Below are 20000 nucleotides of genomic sequence, written 5' to 3'. Positions count from 1 at the left end.
GAAACCTATAGCCTATCGTGGTTACACATTTGTTGATGACTGGCTTATCAAACATTTCAGATTTTGAAGAGCTTTCCACAAAACCTGTGATAAATGGGGTCGGCTTCACGCATTTACCCATGCCTTAACATTTGCCGAGTGTTTTCCCTTCGTATCTTTGATAGTTTTAATTTTAAAAGAAATACATATGGGACAGGATGCATGTGAATAGATAGCAGCATATATTCACGCTTATTAGTCAACCTATTTCTCTTAGTGTGATTGACTGCATAGCTACTTTGACTTTCCTCCAGTAAGCAGTCGCATTGTCACACTTGTGTGCAAATATATTGACCCAGAAATCGTAATGTTGTGGCGTGTTGGCCTGGATCAACTTAGTTTATTCCATTCAGTGCACGATGCATGGTAGGCTACTTGGACACGATTGATTTAATGATTTTTTAATAAATGCAGTTATGTTGTAATGGTCCAAATGCATTCAAACCCAGTTATGCAAACCATGTCACCTACTTGCAGCCTGACCAACAATTCTGCCGCGGTCTACTATAGCCTAGCCACTGCCACGGTCTTCTATAGCCTATAGCCTATAGCCAGTCCCAAGGTCTTTCTATAGCCTATAGCCACTGCCACGGTCTCCTATAGCCTAGCCACTGCCACGGTCTTCTATAGCCTATAGCCTATAGCCACTGCCACGGTCTTCTATAGCCTATAGCCTATAGCCAGTCTCACGATCTTCTATAGCCTAGCCACTCCCACGGTCTTCTATAGCCTATAGCCACTCCCACGCTCTGACACTGCTGTTTTTTGTTATTAATTACAGATGATAAAGACGTGATTCTTGCTATTTGCTAACCTTTGCAATCAATGATTTTATCAGTGAAAAAAATTGGATTTTCTGTTCCTTGTTGAAACCTGGCTGACTTCAGACAGTGAAGCTGTTCTTGTTGAAACCTGTCCCCCAAATTATAATTTCTTCCACTCAATTAGACAGGGCAAACGAGGTGGTGGAATTGCCTCCATTCTCTCAAACAAATATAGCTGCACTAGAGTCAACTTTGGCGAATTTGCTTCCTTTGAGTATATTGCCCTCAGTCTGAAGGCTGACCCAGCTGTACTTCTATGAACTTATGTCGCTCATCATCACTAGCTATGATCGGATAATTGTAAATGGCGACTTTAATATAAATGTCAATAAGACAACTGATGCTAAAGCCAGTAAGTTCCTTAATGTTTTGGACAGTTTAGAGCTAAACCAGCATGTTACAGGGCCCACCCACAACCTTGGCAACACCCTCGATCTAGTCATTTCTAGAGGGATAGAAGTCACAGACTTATCAGTAAATGATATAAATATGTCTGATCATTATTGTGTATCTTTTAATATACCGTATTTTCCGGACTATAAGTCGCACTTTTTTTTCATAGTTTGGCCGGTCCTGCGACTCAGGTGTAATACGGTAGTACTACATACTTAAAAAATTCATCCCGAAATTGCAATCAAATCGCGACTCTTGGACATTAGAGCAGAACAGCAGTTCATAGCTCTTATAGACTCCATAAATTTAGATATTTTACATCATCCCATTGATCAAATGGTAGAGGCTCTCAATTGTGAACTAGGCCCTCTGCTTGACAGAGTGGCACCCTTAAAGGCCGTGTTGCAGGGTTAATTTTCCAACGAATTTGCACAATTTGCTTGTTGGTAATAAACATTTAAACTGTTATCCATTGTATTTTATGTTGTTGGGTATCACAAAACGGAATATAATATGAAAAAGCAAGTACTATTTCACAGCGTTTGAAGTGATTCTCCTTTCCCCCACAATGCATTGCATTACGTCACCTTGGGGAGGCTACAGACCAAAGCCCACCTTGAGACCCTTGAGAGTAACGAGAGAGGAGTAAAGAGAGACGAGTAAGGGATTGTTCAGCAGTAGGTAGCACAGATTATAGATAAATAGATAGGCTATAGATAGCCTAGATATGTATATAGACAGGTAGATAGATATCTAGATAGATCATGTCATATGCTGGTCACAGGGGAGCTCCTCGACCAGCGGCCAAAATGCACTCGCTTCCCTAGTTACTGCAGCTCTCCGCCACAGTTTCCATCAGGACGGCAAAGCCCACACAAGCACCTGCAAAACTGCGACTTGCCCATATTATCTCCCTCTTTGGTAAGCCGTACCCTGACGATGTCAATGGCAATCAATCACGAGCAGTAGTTATCGAAAATATTCATGCTGAAGACACAACCAGCCTAATCGGTGGCGGCTAGAAGCTAAGTTTGCAACAACTGGGGTGGCTCTCACAGGTGAGACTAAAAAGTTAGCCCATAGCTAACTATCATGATGCTTTATTCTGATCTTCTGACTAAGTTTGCCCGGTATCTGAACTAACGACATGATCACTATCACTAGATATAAAGAAAATGTTGACTTTCACTCGGTGCTGTTTACTGACAGTAACAAAAAAAGTGTTGTAACATTATAAGCATAATGCATTGAACTGAATAGGTGCATTATGTAGCCTCATAACGAGGCCTCTCAAATTCAGAAAATTACATTAAACTAAAATCGGAAGACATTGTGATCTTTGTTAGACCATAGGTTCATTGTCATATAAATGCTGTAACGAAATTCGAAGTGTAAATATACAAACTTTATGTTGAAAGTGTAACCGCGACCGTTTCCCATAGGAATGAATGTAAAACATACCCTCCAAAACGAGACCTCCCGAAATTCAGAAAAATTACTAAATTGATATCAGGCACCGTTATTACCATTGGTAGATCATAGGGTAGCTGTGATATAAATGCTGTGACGAAATTCGAAGTGTAAATATACAAACTTTATGTTGAAAGTGTAACCGTGATGTCCATTGAAATGCATTGAAATGAATGAAGCGCAGATCATGTAGTCCCCAAAGTGACGTCATCACCGAATTGCGTAAAAAAACCTGCTAATGCTAAAAACAACAAAAACTGGCATTTAACACCATTTGGAGACATTTTTAAAAAGGATATACATATATTGAGTGCTTTATGTACCCATTAATCAACAGTGGTGGTGTCATGAGCTCTCTCTCTGCCTGGTAACACACGCTGATTGAATTCTGATGACCTCCACCTGTTCCTGCTCTGCTCTGCTCTGCCTCACCCTCGTTTACCTACCAGCTGCACTGCATTCACCACTCATCATGCCCTGTATATAAAGCCTTGCTTTTCAGTCCACACTTGTCAGATCGTCTGCAACCAGCACCAGTTACCTGCCTGTTTTGGAAAACGCCTCTGACTCTTTGCCTGTGATCCCGGACCCGCTCGACTACTTCTGCGTTCTCCAGCCCCGGTAATCTCGACCTTCCTTCCGTCTCTCTTCTACGAATACCGCCTAATCCTTGACTGTACTGCCGCTTCGTTTCAATTGCTGTTGTGTGTGTGTTTCCCCCAGGACTTCCCGGATCATCCAGCTCCTGCCATCGCTGTTCGGCTACTGGGGGAACACACACACGTAGACTCTTGAAACCCCCAGAACTCCTGGAACTCCCGTACCCCCCCGGAACCCCTGAAACCCCCTTAATCCCCAACCCTTAAATAAACTTTCGAACGTGACGCTTTTGTGGTCCTCGTCCTGTTTGGTGTCTGACAGTACAATCTGACCAAACATGGACCCAGCGCACGGCCGAACCAGCATGGAAACCGACGAACCAGAACCACCCACCGCCATGCAACGCCTGGAAGAGACAGAGAGAGGTAAACCGCAACACTGCTGACATTGCCTCCCTACTTCAAGCCGGCTACCAACAGCGTCAGCAGTTCCAGCAGCAACAGCAACAGCTTCAGCAACAGCAACAACAACTTGCAATGATCATTCAACTTCTCACCAACCTTTCTCCTCTGCCTGCTCCCACCGGTCCAGCCCCAGCCAGCCTGCTCACCAGCCCAGCTCCCGAGTCTCCTGCCCAGTCCACTGCTGCCGCGGCTGCCGGAGCCTCAGAACCCAGGATCGGCAATCCAGAGCGGTTCAGCGGCGACCCAACCCAGGTACGGGCGTTCCTGACGAGCTGCCGTGTCCAGTTTACCCTGCAACCCAGGACCTTTGCCACTGAAGGGGCGAGGGTCGGTTATGTGATCACTCACCTGACGGGCCGAGCTCGACTCTGGGGAACGGCGGAGTTCGAGCGCCAGACCCCAGCATGTGCGACCTTCAACCTATTCGCAGAGGAGATGCTCAAGGTATTCGATTTGGAATCCACAACAGCCGAGGCATCTCGGACCCTGATGAGTATTCGCCAAGGCAGAAGGACTGTTGCGGATTACTCCATTGACTTTCGAACCGTGGCAAGTCGGAGCTCCTGGAACATGGAAGCATTGGTGGATGCCTTCCTCCACAGCCTGGTGGACTACATAAAGGACGAGCTGGTTTCCCATGATCAACCCCCCACTCTTGATGAAGCCATTGCTCTGGCTGTCCACATCGACCGCAGGATCCAGGCCCGCCGTCGTGAGAGAGGGCGCCAGAGTCCATCCACCAGCACACGGATCGTCCCAACTGCCCTTCTGTCCTCACCTGCCACACCATCTAGCCAGCCAGACCAGTCTGAACCGATGGAGATCGGCCGCGCCTCCCTAACCCCTGCAGAGCGGCAGCGACGCATCATCTCCAACTAGTGCCTGTACTGTGGTGATGATGGTCATCGAGTCGCCACCTGTCCAGCAAAAGCCGGAGCTCACCAGATGTAGGAGGAATCCGGATGAGCTCAATGAACATTCAGCCCTCCATCAGCCGTAAACCCCTCATCCAAGTCTGTCTTCACCTGTCTGATTCCACCCACACCCTGGCAGCCCTGGTGGACTCTGGCGCAGAAGCAAACATTATGGACACAAGACTTGCTCGTCAGCTGGGCTTGGAAAGCCATCGCTTGTCCACTCCTGTTCCAGCCCGGGCCCTGGACGGTCACATAATTGGCACAGTTACCAGCATCACAGCCCCCATCTCAATGATGGTGTCAGGAAACCACCGAGAGACCATCCGCTTCCACCTGCTCAGCTCTCCAGGCCAACCCCTAATCCTGGGCTACCCTTGGCTCCGTCTCCACAATCCTCACCTCGATTGGGCCTCCGGAACTGTGAAAGAGTGGGGAAATGCCTGCCACCTGACCTGTCAAAGTCAAAGTCAGCTTTATTGTCAATTTCTTCACATGTTCCAGACATAGAAAGAGATCGAAATTACGTTTCTCACTATCCCACGGTGAAGACAAGACATATTTTACCAATTTAAGTCCACAGACAAACATAACATTCAAGTAAACAAAAAAGTAAGTAAATAAGAGGGCACATATAATAATGAAAAAATAAGAGCAGCAAAATGTGGTTGAAATTGTGCATAGACAGTCAATAAAAATACTAGTGCAAATTCAGGCCAATAAAAGGCTTGGGTAGTTCTGTTTGACCTAAGTAAGAAGAAAGTGGCATAGTGGTGCAAGTTATGTAAGAGCAGCAGAAGTGTTGTGTTTTCAGGACAACAACACCAGTTGTAAAGTGTGCAAGTGTGCAAGTGGAGTAGTGCAGGCGGCCATTTTGGGATGTTATGTAGCTGAGGGTGGAGGGGGGAGAGGAGGGAGAGAGTTCAGCATCCTTACAGCTTGGTGTATGAAGCTGTTGGTGAGTCTGGTAGTGCGGGAGCGCAGGCTTCTGTACCTCTTCCCAGAGGGCAGTAGATCAAACAGATTGTGAGCGGGGTGACTTGCATCACTCACAATTTTGGTCGCCTTGCGGGTGAGGTGGGTGGTGTAAATGTCCTTCAGGGAGGGGAGTGAAGCACCAATAATCCTTCCAGCTGTGTTCACTATGCGCTGCAGGGCTTTCCTGTTGTATTCAGTGCAGCTTCCGCCCCACACAGCGATACAGCTGGAGAGGATGCTCTCAATGGTGCCTCGGTAGAATGTGGTCATGATGGCTGGTGGAGCACTTGCTCGCCTGAGTTTCCGCAGGAAGTACAGGCGGCGCTGAGCTCTCTTCGCCAGTGATGCAGTGTTGGTGGTCCAGGAGAGGTCTTCACTGATATGCACCCCCAGGAATTTGGTGCTGCTCGCTCTCTCCACCACAGCACCGTCGATGGTCAGTGGCAGGTGTTGGGTGTGACCTCTCCGGAAGTCAACAACAAGATCCAAGTCTCAGTGAAGACGAGCACACAGCAGTTACTTACTGTCCGGTTCGTTGATCTCAGCAGTCGTATGTGATCCATTTTGTTGTCCAGTGATCGTACATTTGCCAGGAGAATGGATGGTATGGCTGGGCGAGTTGGGCTGGCCGCTAGCCTGGCCCGGACGCCTCCGCGCTTGCCCCTCTTCTGCTTCCTCGCACACCGCTTCCGACGCTTTCTTTCCGGGGGAGGAGTAGCAGGCGAGTCCGGTGTTGTTGCAGGCCGGAGTAGTCAGAGTTCCTTTAGCGTCTCTGTTGCAAAGTCCAGAACGCTGCAAAACTTGCTTTTGCAGATGTCAATTAAAAACTGCCTGCTGTACTTGTAGTACGACGTAGTAAGACGAGACAAACACGTAAAACTTTCGGACAAACACTTTTTAAACGAACAAAACACCGTACGGTTGGGACAGAGAGGTCGCTGCGTGTGTACGTGCCGCCATCTTGGATCTTCAACCTGTTTGCGTGCTGCCTCGCTGCCCCCCGGCTCAGTACCCCCCAGCACTGCCCCCGACATTTCTAATGTCCCTGAATGTTACCATGGTCTCCGAGAGGTGTTCAACAAGACCAAAGCCACATCTCTGCCCCCACACCGTCCGTACGACTGTGCCATTGATCTCCTCCCTGGGACTGCTCCACCCAAAGGTCACCTCTACTCACTATCCCCTCCTGAAAGAAAAGCTATGGAGGATTACATCAGGGACTCCCTGGCAGCTGGACTCTTCCGCCCGTCTTCCTCTCCTGCTGGTGCCGGGTTCTTTTTTGTGGGAAAGAAAGACGATTCTCTTCGCCCCTGCATTGATTATCGAGGTCTGAATGATGTCACAGTGAAGAACCGGTACCCTCTGCCTTTACTCACCTCTGCTTTTGAGTTGCTCCAGGGATCCACTATTTTCACCAAACTGGACCTTAGAAATGCTTACCACCTAGTGCGAGTAAGGGAGGGTGACGAGTGGAAGACTACATTCAACACCCACACCGGCCATTACGAGTACCTGGTAATGCCATTTGGCCTCACCAACGCCCCAGTGGTATTCCAGGCTCTGGTGAATGATGTGCTGCAGGACATGCTGAATAAATTCGTCTTCGTGTACCTGGACCACATCTTAATTTTCTCCAGAACTCTGTCCGAACACACCCGTCATGTCCAGCTGGTTCTTCGACGGCTCCTGGAGAACTCTCTATGTCAAAGTGGAGAAATGCGAGTTCCATGCTCAGACTGTGTCATTCCTGAGATACATCGTCGCTGAAGGCAATATCCAGATGGACCCCGCAAAGGTCTTGGCAGTTACCTCCTGGCCAGTTCTGGGGAATAGGAAGAAGTTGCAGCAATTCCTCGGTTTTGCCAATTTCTACCGGAAATTCATCCGGAACTACAGCTCCGTCGCCGCTCCCCTCACAGCTCTGGCCAGCATCAAACACCCCTTTTTCTGGACCCCAGAGGCCAACACAGCCTTTCATACCCTCAAGGCCCGGTTCACCACTGCCCCCATCCTCCAGATGCCGGATTCAGACCGGCAGTTCGTTGTCGAGGTGGATGCCTCAGACGTGGGAGTCGGGGCCATACTCTCTCAACGGGCAGAGGAGGACAACAAGTTGCACCCCTGTGCATTTTTCTCTCGCCGGCTTTCACCTGCAGAGCGCAATTATGATGTTGGAAACCATGAGCTGTTGGCTGTCAAGCTTGCCCTGGAGGAGTGGTGTCACTGGCTGGAGGGGTCCACAGTTCCGTTCCTGGTCTGGACCGATCACAAAAACCTCGAATGCATCCGCAATGCCAAACGTCTTAACCCCAGACAGTCCCGCTGGGCCTTGTTTTTCACCAGATTCAACTTCACCCTGTCATACCGCCCAGGTTCTCGGAACACCAAGCTGGACGCTCTCTCCCGTCAGTTTCAGAAGGATGACGCCCCTTCCCAGGAACCTGCATCAATTCTGCCCGATCCCTGCGTCATAGCTGCCCTGACCTGGGATATTGAGGAGGAAATTCAAGAGGCCCTCCGTGACCATCCCAGTCCCAGTGCATGCCCAGATGGTCGTCTCTTCGTCCCAGAGAATTTGAGGTCCCGGGTCATACAGTGGGGACACAACTCCCGCCTTGCCTGCCACCCGGGCTCCGCCCGCACCTGCCATCTCCTTGCCCAGCGCTTCTGGTGGTCTTCTTTGAGAAGGGATGTCCGAGAATTCGTCCGTGCCTGCCCCACCTGCAATCAGAACAAGTCCTCCACTCGGCCCCCTGCTGGTTTACTCCAGCTCTTGCCTGTGCCCACACGACCCTGGTCCCACGTCTCCTTGGACTTTGTAACTGGCCTCCCACCATCAGGTGGGATGACGGTCATTCTCACTGTGGTTGACCGGTTCAGCAAGATGGCACACTTCATTCCCCTCCCTAAACTGCCATCTGCCAGAGAGACTGCCCAGGCTGTTCTTGATCATGTCTTCCGTCTACACGGGCTGCCCAGGGATGTTGTATCTGACCGAGGCCCGCAATTCACCTCTACATTCTGGAAGGAGTTCTGCCGTCTTCTAGGGGCCACAGTGAGTCTCACCTCTGGGTTCCACCCCCAGTCCAATGGTCAGTCCGAGCGGGCAAACCAGGAGCTGGAGAAGGCGCTGCGGTGCATGGTTTCTCGCAAACCCCAGGCTTGAGCGCAACAACTGATGTGGATAGAGTATGCTCACAACTCCCTCACCTGCTCTGCCACTGGTATGTCACCTTTCCAGTGTGTGTATGGCTACCAGACCCCCTGTTCCCCAGCCAGGAAGGAGATGTGGTCTGCCCTCGCCTATGCCCGCCGTTGCCGTCGTACCTGGTCACAAGCTCGTGCCACGCTACTCAAGTCAGCTGTCAGCTATGCCACTGGGGCTAACCGCCGAAGATCGCCGGCACCCGCCTACCGTGTTGGCCAGAAGGTGTGGCTGTCAGCCAAGGATCTCCCACTGCGGGTGGAATCGCGTAAGCTGGCACCTCGATTCCTCGGCCCGTTCCCAATCAAGAGGGTCATCAGCCCAACCGCAGTCCGGCTCCAGTTGCCAACATCCATGAGGGTGCACCCTACTTTCCATGTTTCGAAAGTCAAGCCGACGCATGAAAGCCCGCTGGTCCCCGTGCCGCTTCCTCCTCCTCCTCCTCGCCTCGTTGACGGTGGGCTGGTGCACACCGTTCGACGCCTGCTTCGGTCCAGACGGCGAGGTAGGGGCCTCCAGTATCTCGTCGACTGGGAGGGCTATGGACCTGAGGAGAGAACCTGGGTGCCAGCCAGTCGGATTGTGGACCGGACACTCGTCGCCGACTTCCACCGTCTGCATCCTGATCAACCTGCAATCCGTAGGGGCCGCCCCAGAGGGGTCCCTAACCGTCCTGCCCACCCGGCTTCCTGTCCTGTGCCTGACCCTGACCCTGTCTCGGTACCTGTCCCGTCTTCTGTCCACGACCCTCCAGCTCCCTCTGAGGATGAGGATGTTCACTCGGACCGCTCGGAGGAATTGTAGCCCTCCACCGGCTCCCCTCCGCCCTCCCGACGTGGTGTCACTCTTGGGGACTTCTGGGGCCGTCCCTTAGGGGGGGGGTTCTGTCATGAGCTCTCTCTCTGCCTGGTAACACGCGCTGATTGAAGTCTGATGACCTCCACCTGTTCCTGCTCTGCTCTGCCTCACCCTCGTTTACCTACCAGCTGCACTGCATTCACCACTCATCATGCCCTGTATATAAAGCCTTGCTTTTCAGTCCACACTTGTCAGATCGTCTGCAACCAGCACCAGTTACCTGCCTGTTTTGGAAAACGCCTCTGACTCTTTGCCTGTGATCCCAGACCCGCTCGACTACTTCTGCGTTCTCCAGCCCCGGTAATCTCGACCTTCCTTCCGTCTCTCTTCTACGAATACCGCCTAATCCTTGACTGTACTGCCGCTTCGTTTCAATTGCTGTTGTGTGTGTGTTTCCCCCAGGACTTCCCGGATCATCCAGCTCCTGCCATCGCTGTTCAGCTACTGGGGGAACACACACACGCAGACTCTTGAAACCCCCGGAACTCCTGGAACTCCCGTACCCCCCCGGAACCCCTGAAACCCCCTTAACCCCCAACCCTTAAATAAACTTTCGAACGTGACGCTTTTGTGGTCCTCGTCCTGTTTGGTGTCTGACAGGTGGTTAACCTGCAACACAGGCTTTAAAGACTAAAAAAAGGCCCTGTAGCAAACTGACACCTTGGATGAACGAAAATATCCATGATCTAAAAAGATAATGTAGAAAAGCTGAGAGAACATGGAGAAAAACTAAGTTACAGGTTCACCGTGCCATTCTAAAAGAAAAAATAGCAAATTATAATAGAGCTATTCGGAATGAGCGAAGGAACCACTTCTCTAAGGTAATTGCTGAAAACAGTGAAAACTCTAGGGTGTTGTTCTCCAGCATTGATAGGCTATTGCATCAAACACCTTTTGATACACTCAGTCAGGCATCCTCTCTAAGATGCGAAGAATTTGCAGACTTCTTGAAAAACAAAGTAATTTCTATAAGGGAGGCTATTGGTAACACAAGAAATATGTTTGATAGTACTCCCAAAAACAGCCCCCCACAATGAAGGTTCTTTAGCACTATTACTCAATCTGAGCTTAGTAAAATTATAACTCAAACCAGCTCCTCAACATGTGTTTTGGATCCAATCCCTACTAGATTCCTCAAATGTATATTATAGCTTAGCTATCAATGTATATGATAGCTTAGCTCCCTTTATTCTCAAGGTAATAAATACCTCATTAGAAACAGGTATATTTCCAACTGCTTTTAAAACCGCTGTTGTGAAACCTTTACTTAAAAAGTCGAATCTTGACCATACTAATCTGAGCAACTACAGGCCTATATCAAACCTACCGTTCCTGAGCAGTACTGGAAAAAGTCGTTTGTAATCAGTTAAATACCTTCCTCAACGAAAACAGTATCCTTGAAAAATTCCAATCAGGTTTTAGATCAAATCACAGCACAGAAACGGCTCTAGTAAAAATAGTCAATGATCTTAGACTGGCTACTGCCTCAAACAAAGTCTCAATCCTTATTCTTCTGGATTTGAGTGCGGTATTTGACACCATTGATCATAGCATCCTAATTCACCGCCTTGCGAAGTGGGTGGGTCTCTCTGATAATGCTCTAAACTGGTTTCAAACCTACATTACTGGCAGATTTTTATATCAGTCTAGGAGATCATGTGTCTGAAAAACATGACTTGCCTTTTGGTGTGGCCCAGGGGAGCTGCCTTGGTCCCCTGCTATTTTCCCTATATATGCTTCCGTTGGGAAACATCATAAGTCAGCATAATGTAAACTTCCACAGCTACGCAGATGATACCCAATTATATATGTCTGTAGAGCCAACTAACCCAGATGGCCTTTGCTCCCTCAGTGCAAGCTTAACCTCCATTAATCAGTGGATGAGCAAAAATTTTTTGAAACTAAATGACAAAACAGAGGTACTTTTGGTTGGACCAAAACCAAAGCGAGACATTGTTCTTAGTAATCTGGGGAACTTGGCGCACCAGGTCAAACCAAAAGTAACAAGCCTCGGTGTCATCTTAGATGCAGAGTTAAGTTTTAAGCCCCATATCAGTAAAGTTACTCAGACAGCCTATTTCCACCTGAGAAACATTGCCAAAGTGAGGCCCTTTTTAACTCAACAAGATGCAGAAAAACTAATTCATGCCTTTATCACTAGCAGGTTAGACTACTGCAATGCACTTTTCACTGGTCTTCCCAAAAAACATCTAAAGAAATTGGCACTTATACAGAACTCTGCGGCTAGACTTTTAACTAAGACCAAGAAGAGAGAACACATCACCCCTGTGTTGGCTGAACTTCACTGGCTCCCTGTTTCCTATAGAATTGATTTTAAGGTTATGTTAATTACTTACAAAGCTCTGAATGGCATAGCACCTTCATATATCTCTGAGCTTTTAATATCTTATCAACCACAAAGGAAACTTAGATCATCCAATTCTAATCTTTTAATTGTACCCAAAGTGCTCCACAAGCAAAGTGGAGAAGCTGCTTTTATCCATTATGCCCCCAAACTATGGAACACCCTGCCTCTGTACATCAAGCATGTTCATGTTAATGCGAGTTCAGTAAATATTTTTTAAAAAGATCTGAAAACATACCTGTATAGGAAAGCTTTTTGTTAACTCATCTTATCCTGTAGACTACTTTTTCAGATTATTCTACATCTGCTGCTATTGGAGGGCGCAGCGCCAGCCAGAAGCAGATGGGCTCCCCCTATTAAGTCAGGTTCTGCTCAAGGTTTCTTCCTGGAATATGGGAGTTTTTCCTTGCCACAGTTGCCATATGGCGTGCTTGTGGGGGGTAAAGGGTTAAGGCTGCCAGTCTTATGACATGTTTTTTTCTATATTTCTGATATGTTGCTGATTGGATCATAAACGGCCACAGCAATGAAGAAAAGTGAAAGTGATTGATAATGACTGACTATTATTGTGTCACATGCTTCAAATGTAAAGCAGTTTGAGCTGCATTCTGTGTATGAAAGGTGCTATACAAATAAAGCTTATTATTATTATTATTATTATTATTATTATTATTATTTCAGATAAGCACTTCTACCTCGCATTCGCTGGAAAAAAACTTTTTTATTAATTTGATTATTTCAATTATTAAACTTTGGAACAGGTTTGAGTATGAATGGATCCACAGATGAGTTTTCATTGTTATTATGCGGGATATTGCGGGATAGGCCATTTTGTCTTTGCGGAGGTCTGTGCTCTCGAGTGGCCTCCTAGTTAGCATATTAAAATGAGTGTGATTGAGGGAGGAGAGAGGGTGGAGTGTACTGCTCGTGCATGTGCGCTTAGTTTCACGTTATTGGGATGTGTTGAGTGCAAGATAGAGCCCTCTGTCTCACAGATACACTCTCTCTCTCACACAGACATACACTCTGTCTCAAAGATACACACACTCTCTCTCACACAGACATACAGCCTGACTCACAGATACACACACTCTCTCCTCTCACACAAACTCTCTCTCACAGACACACTCTCTCCTCTCACACAAACTCTCTCTCACAGACACACTCTCTCTCACACACACACAGACACAGACACACTCTCTCTCACACACACATAGACACACTCTCTCTCTCACACAAACTCTCTCTCACAGACACTCTCTCTCTCACACACACACAGACACACTGTCTCTCTCACACACACACAGACACACTCTCTCTCTCACACACACAGACACACACTCTCTCCTCTCACACAAACTCTCTCTCACAGACACACTCTCTCTCTCACACACACAGACACACTCTCTCTCTCACACACACACACTTTCTTTCTCACCTGTCTGTTGAAGCCTTGGAGCAGAAGGAGGTGAGGCGATTGGTAGAGAGAGTGTCTAGCCCCGCCCCCTCCATCAGGTGATTGGTAGAGAGAGTGTCTAGTCCCGCCTCCGTCTCGTCCTTCCTTCCTCTGCTCACCCCTCATGACATCACGGGTGCCGTCGCGTGCTGACCGAGCCCTGATTGGCCCAGGCAGGGTGGAGTAATAGCGCTTTGGCTCCTCACCCTCCCCAGCCCCGCCCCCCATGGTCAGGCTGGTCTCAGACAGGGAGCGACAGAGCGACGAGCGGGAGAGAGTCATCGTCCCCTTGGCACGATTCCGCTGCACCTTACGAGCCTGAGCGTTAATATCTACAACACACACACACACATACACACACACACATACACACACACACACAATACAACATTAATTAATTGATTTTCCCCTTGGGGATCAATAAAGTATCTATCTATCTATCTATCTATCTACTTAAAAATAACACCGCAATGCAGGGCAATACACCTTCATATGGAGTTTGGGTTCATCAGGATGCACAAACACAAACACACAGGATGCATCATGTCACAGCACATCCCAAAATAAAATACAGCAGCAGCCATGTAAACATGAGTTAGCAGACATGACTTAGCGTGTACGTATATCAGAAGCCCCCTCAACCCTGACCCTCTACTCTAGGCTAATGCTAATGCTAACTGCCTAAAGCTAGCACTAAACATAGGCCCTCTGCTCTAGGATGCTAATGCTACCTGGCTAAAGCTGACCCTCTGCTCTAGAATGCTAACTGGCTGAAGCTAGCCCCCTCAACCCTGACCCTCTACTATAGGCTAATGCTAATGCTAACTGCCTGAAGCTAACCCTCAACCCTGACCCTCTACTCTAGGATGCTAATGCTAACTGCCTGAAGTTAACCCTCAACCCTGACCCTCTACTCTAGGATGCTAATGCTAATTGCCTAAAGCTAACATTAAACACAGACCCTCTGCTCTAGGATGCTAATGCTAGCTGGCTGCAGCTAACAATAAACACAGACCCTCTGCTCTAGGATGCTAATGCTAACTTGCTGTGGCTAGACCTCTAAACCGTGACACTCTGCTCTGAGATGCTAACTGGCTGAAGCTAACACTAAACCCTGACCCCCTAGTCTGAGATGCTAACTGGCTGAAGCTAACACTAAACCCTGACCCCCTGTTCTGAGATGCTAACTGGCTGCAGCTAACACTAAACCCTGACCCCCTGTCCTGAGATGCTAACTGGCTGAAGCTAGACAAAGCTAACTGGCTGAAGCTCATAAGCTCCCTCTCTGTGCCCCTAAATATTATAGAACTATATTTAGCATTGCATGCTGTCCAGTGTGTATTGATTGATGGAAATCACACAGTGATTTGACTACAAGATCTGTTGTTTGAAGGCAAAATGTGTCATTTTGGCCAGTGGGCTTTTGTTTAGACCTGCGTGTTAATTGTTTGAAAATGTGATGGCATTAAAGCGATTAAGAAAAACTGTAATTAGAAGGAGGAGGGGCTAGGACAGGAGTAAGGGAGGAGGAGGAGCTAGGACAGGAGTAAGGGGGGAGGAGGAGGAGCTAGGACAGGAGTAAGGGAGGAGGAGGAGGAGCTAGGACAGGAGTAGGGGGAGGAGGAGGAGGAGGAGGAGCTAGGACAGGAGTAAGGGGGGAGGAGGAGGAGCTAGGACAGGAGTAAGGGGGGAGGAGGAGGAGCTAGGACAGGAGTAAGGAGGAGGAGGAGGAGCTAGGACAGGAGTAAGGAGGAGGAGGAGGAGCTAGGACAGGAGTAAGGGAGGAGGAGGAGGAGGAGGAGCTAGGACAGGAGTTAGGGGGGAGGAGGAGGAGCTAGGACAGGAGTAAGGGAGGAGGAGGAGGAGCTAGGAGAGGAGGAGGAGCTAGGACAGGAGTAAGGGGGGAGGAGGAGGAGCTAGGACAGGAGTAAGGGAGGAGGAGGAGGAGCTAGGACAGGAGTAAGGGAGGAGGAGCTAGGACAGGAGTAAGGGAGGAGGAGGAGCTAGGACAGGAGTAAGGGAGGAGGAGCTAGGACAGGAGTAAGGAGGAGGAGGAGGAGCTAGGACAGGAGTTAGGGGGGAGGAGGAGGAGCTAGGACAGGAGTAAGGAGGAGGAGGAGGAGGAGGAGCTAGGACAGGAGTAAGGGAGGAGGAGGAGGAGGAGGAGCTAGGACAGGAGTTAGGGGGGAGGAGGAGGAGCTAGGACAGGAGTAAGGGAGGAGGAGGAGGAGCTAGGAGAGGAGGAGGAGCTAGGACAGGAGTAAGGGGGGAGGAGGAGGAGCTAGGACAGGAGTAAGGGAGGAGGAGGAGGAGCTAGGACAGGAGTAAGGGAGGAGGAGCTAGGACAGGAGTAAGGGAGGAGGAGGAGCTAGGACAGGAGTAAGGGAGGAGGAGCTAGGACAGGAGTAAGGAGGAGGAGGAGGAGGAGCTAGGACAGGAGTTAGGGGGGAGGAGGAGGAGCTAGGACAGGAGTAAGGAGGAGGAGGAGGAGGAGGAGCTAGGACAGGAGTAAGGAGGGAGGAGGAGGAGGAGGAGCTAGGACAGGAGTTAGGGAGGAGGAGCTAGGACAGGAGTAAGGGGGGAGGAGGAGGAGGAGGAGCTAGGACAGGAGTAAGGAGGAGGAGGAGGAGGAGGAGGAGCTAGGACAGGAGTAAGGAGGGAGGAGGAGGAGGAGCTAGGACAGGAGTAAGGGAGGAGGAGGAGGAGGAGGAGCTAGGACAGGAGTTAGGGGGGAGGAGGAGGAGCTAGGACAGGAGTAAGGAGGAGGAGGAGGAGGAGGAGCTAGGACAGGAGTAAGGAGGGAGGAGGAGGAGGAGGAGCTAGGACAGGAGTTAGGGAGGAGGAGCTAGGACAGGAGTAAGGGGGGAGGAGGAGGAGGAGGAGCTAGGACAGGAGTAAGGAGGAGGAGGAGGAGGAGGAGGAGCTAGGACAGGAGTAAGGAGGGAGGAGGAGGAGGAGCTAGGACAGGAGTAAGGGAGGAGGAGGAGCTAGGACAGGAGTTAGGGAGGAGGAGCTAGGACAGGAGTAAGGGGGGAGGAGGAGGGGCTAGGACAGGAGTAAGGGGGGAGGAGGAGGAGCTAGGACAGGAGTAAGGGAGGAGGAGGAGGAGGAGCTAGGACAGGAGTAAGGGAGGAGGAGGAGGAGGGGCTAGGACAGGAGTAAGGGAGGAGGAGGAGGAGCTAGGACAGGAATAAGGGGGGGGGAGGAGGAGGAGCTAGGACATTAGTCTTATTAGTTATTTTAATATTATTTACATTCTAAGTCATGACAGCAGATTAATGGGGTTGCCATGACAACAGGTGTATGGGTATGATAAGAAGCTTTCACTTGCTGTTTGATGACACACATTTGATGACACAAGCCATGCACATGTGTGGGGAAACACCCCCACACCCCTTGCAGTGGTTTTGTCCCCACCTTTAAGTATGGGTGTGCTGGGTTGAACCATTCGACAACCATGGGGGGACCTTCGATGGGATCTGTTGTACCCACCTTTAACTAGAGTAGGTGATGGCATAGAAGAGGGCATATAAGCACACACACTCACAGACCAACACACACACACACACTCACAGACCCACACACAAAGAAGAGGGCATATAATCACAGGAGGCTAATATGTAGCTCTATGTATTAAGTATAAGTATATATACTCTTTTGATCCCGTGAGGGAAATTTGGTCTCTGCATTTATCCCAATCCGTGAATTAGTGAAACACACACAGCACACAGTGTACACACAGTGAGGTGAAGCACACACTAATCCCAGCGCAGTGAGCTGCCTGCATCAACAGCAGCGCTCAGGGAGCAGTGAGGGGTTAGGTGCCTTGCTCAAGGGCACTTCAGCCGTGCCTACTGGTCGGGGTTCGAACCGGCAACCCTCCGGTTACAGGTCCGAAGTGCTAACCAGTAGGCCACGGCTTCCCCCAAACACTGTGTATTTACACAGTGGCTGGTATGTAGCTCTATGTATTTAACCACCACAGTGGCTGGTATGTAGCTCTATGTATCTACACAGTGGCTGGTATGTAGCTCTATGTATCTACACAGTGGCTGGTATGTAGCTCTATGTATTTAACCACCACAGTGGCTGGTATGTAGCTCTATGTATCTACACAGTGGCTGGTATGTAGCTCTATGTATTTAACCCACCACAGTGGCTGGTATGTAGCTCTATGTATCTACACAGTGGCTGGTATGTAGCTCTATGTATTTACACAGTGGCTGGTATGTAGCTCTATGTATTTAACCACCACAGTGGCTGGTATGTAGCTCTATGTATTTACACAGTGGCTGGTATATAGCTCTATGTATTTAACCACCACAGTGGCTGGTATGTAGCTCTATGTATCTACACAGTGGCTGGTATGTAGCTCTATGTATTTAACCCACCACAGTGGCTGGTATGTAGCTCTATGTATCTACACAGTGGCTGGTATGTAGCTCTATGTATTTACACAGTGGCTGGTATGTAGCTCTATGTATTTAACCACCACAGTGGCTGGTATGTAGCTCTATGTATTTACACAGTGGCTGGTATATAGCTCTATGTATTTAACCACCACAGTGGCTGGTATGTAGCTCTATGTATTTACACAGTGGCTGGTATATAGCTCTATGTATTTAAACCACCACAGTGGCTGGTATGTAGCTCTATGTATTTACACAGTGGCTGGTATGTAGCTCTATGTATTTAACCACCACAGTGGCTGGTATGTAGCTCTATGTATTTACACAGTGGCTGGTATATAGCTCTATGTATTTACACAGTGGCTGGTATGTAGCTCTATGTATTTAACCACCACAGTGGCTGGTATGTAGCTCTATGTATTTACACAGTGGCTGGTATATAGCTCTATGTATTTAACCACCACAGTGGCTGGTATGTAGCTCTATGTATTTACACAGTGGCTGGTATATAGCTCTATGTATTTAAACCACCACAGTGGCTGGTATGTAGCTCTATGTATTTACACAGTGGCTGGTATGTAGCTCTATGTATTTAACCACCACAGTGGCTGGTATGTAGCTCTATGTATTTACACAGTGGCTGGTATATAGCTCTATGTATTTAACCACCACAGTGGCTGGTATGTAGCTCTATGTATTTACACAGTGGCTGGTATGTAGCTCAGTGTTTCCCCTAGAATTTTTTCCAGCAGCGGTGCTGTTGATCGTAGGAAGCCCCCCCCCCCCCCCCCCCCCCAAATAAAAGAGAAACATTTGAAAAAAATACTCCTTAAATTGTGACTTCTGGTGGATTTTGTGAAAGAAATGGACTGATTGAGTTACAAATTATGACATAACCATCAACACAAGCATGATTATTGCGGTACTTGAACAGGATTATTCATGTTTTTCTTTCACCTTTTTCATTTACATTATTAGTATTAGCCACTGTACAACTGTACACTGTAGGCCACTGTACAAACTATTACTATTTAGAATATACAGTGCTGTGCATAAGTTAAGACATTTATATATAATGTATTTATACGATACATGATGCATTAAAAATAATTGATGTCCTATTTCTTTTTTAATTAAGGCATTAAGACAAAAGGCAAAATATGTTTTTATTCCTCCCTTTAGTCAATTTCAGCATGGGTGTCTTAACTTTTGCACAGCACTGTATAAACTATATAGACTTCTCTTTCATGCCATTACACTGTATTGGTGCTGTGCAAGTCGAATTGAGTGCCTGTCACTTTAATGCCGTGACGGCCCGTCACGCTAGCTTGATTCTCACGGTTTTAAGCTACGTTGTTGTGCATGGTGCATAAGAATATGTGGTTGAAATTAATTATGTTTCCCATGTCATTTGGTAAAATAAATGGTCAAAAATTCTAAGAAAATTCACTTGGATTATAGCAGATAAGTGTCTTGTATTATATCTATAATTTTGATGAGCTCTACAGGAATTACAAACTATCTCCAGATGTAAATGCTTGCGTATCCTATTACTCAAATTCAATTAAACCCACCAATAGGCTAGCTAGACCTTAGTTTCACAGCCTAGGTATGTTAGCAACACAGGGCTTGAAAGCATTGCCTGTATCACAAACAAAAACGAACAATGCGTGGATTTATCTGGGAATAGGCTACTGAAGGTACGGGCGAGCTATCTCGCTGGCGTGTTTAATTTGGTTCCTTGGTTAACATAATGTAGGCTACGTTTTTTTGCACAAAATTGCATCTGCTAATAAACTTAAACATAAACACAAACAAGCATGATCTCCTGTGGAATCCCTGACTGCGCCTTCAACGTTAGCCTACTATTATTTGTTGACATGAAACCTGAACGAACGGCAGCTGTTCCTGAAGTTCACTTGCGTCTATTTTTTTTTTTTAATTAGGCAACTCTTTTTGCAGTGGCGCTTGAATTCCAGGAGCGGCGCTGCGCCGCTGATGAATACATTGTAGGGGAAACACTGT

General features: G+C 48.2%; 1 protein-coding gene across 1 annotated transcript in view; it reads right to left on the bottom strand.

The window, feature by feature from the left end:
• Positions 1-20000, bottom strand: part of radil (Ras association and DIL domains) — a 62545-nt gene that overhangs the window by 32605 nt on the left and 9940 nt on the right. The window contains exon 5 of the mRNA XM_042103539.1: positions 13549-13898. Within this exon, the coding sequence (XP_041959473.1) occupies positions 13549-13898 (350 nt within the window). The remainder of the gene's footprint in view (positions 1-13548; positions 13899-20000) is intronic.

Source organism: Alosa sapidissima, chromosome 9, assembly GCF_018492685.1.
Source record: "Alosa sapidissima isolate fAloSap1 chromosome 9, fAloSap1.pri, whole genome shotgun sequence".
Taxonomy (NCBI): domain Eukaryota; kingdom Metazoa; phylum Chordata; class Actinopteri; order Clupeiformes; family Clupeidae; genus Alosa; species Alosa sapidissima.
The sequence above is the reverse complement of the archived record's forward strand: the minus strand, read 5'-3'. Positions and strand labels throughout refer to the sequence as shown.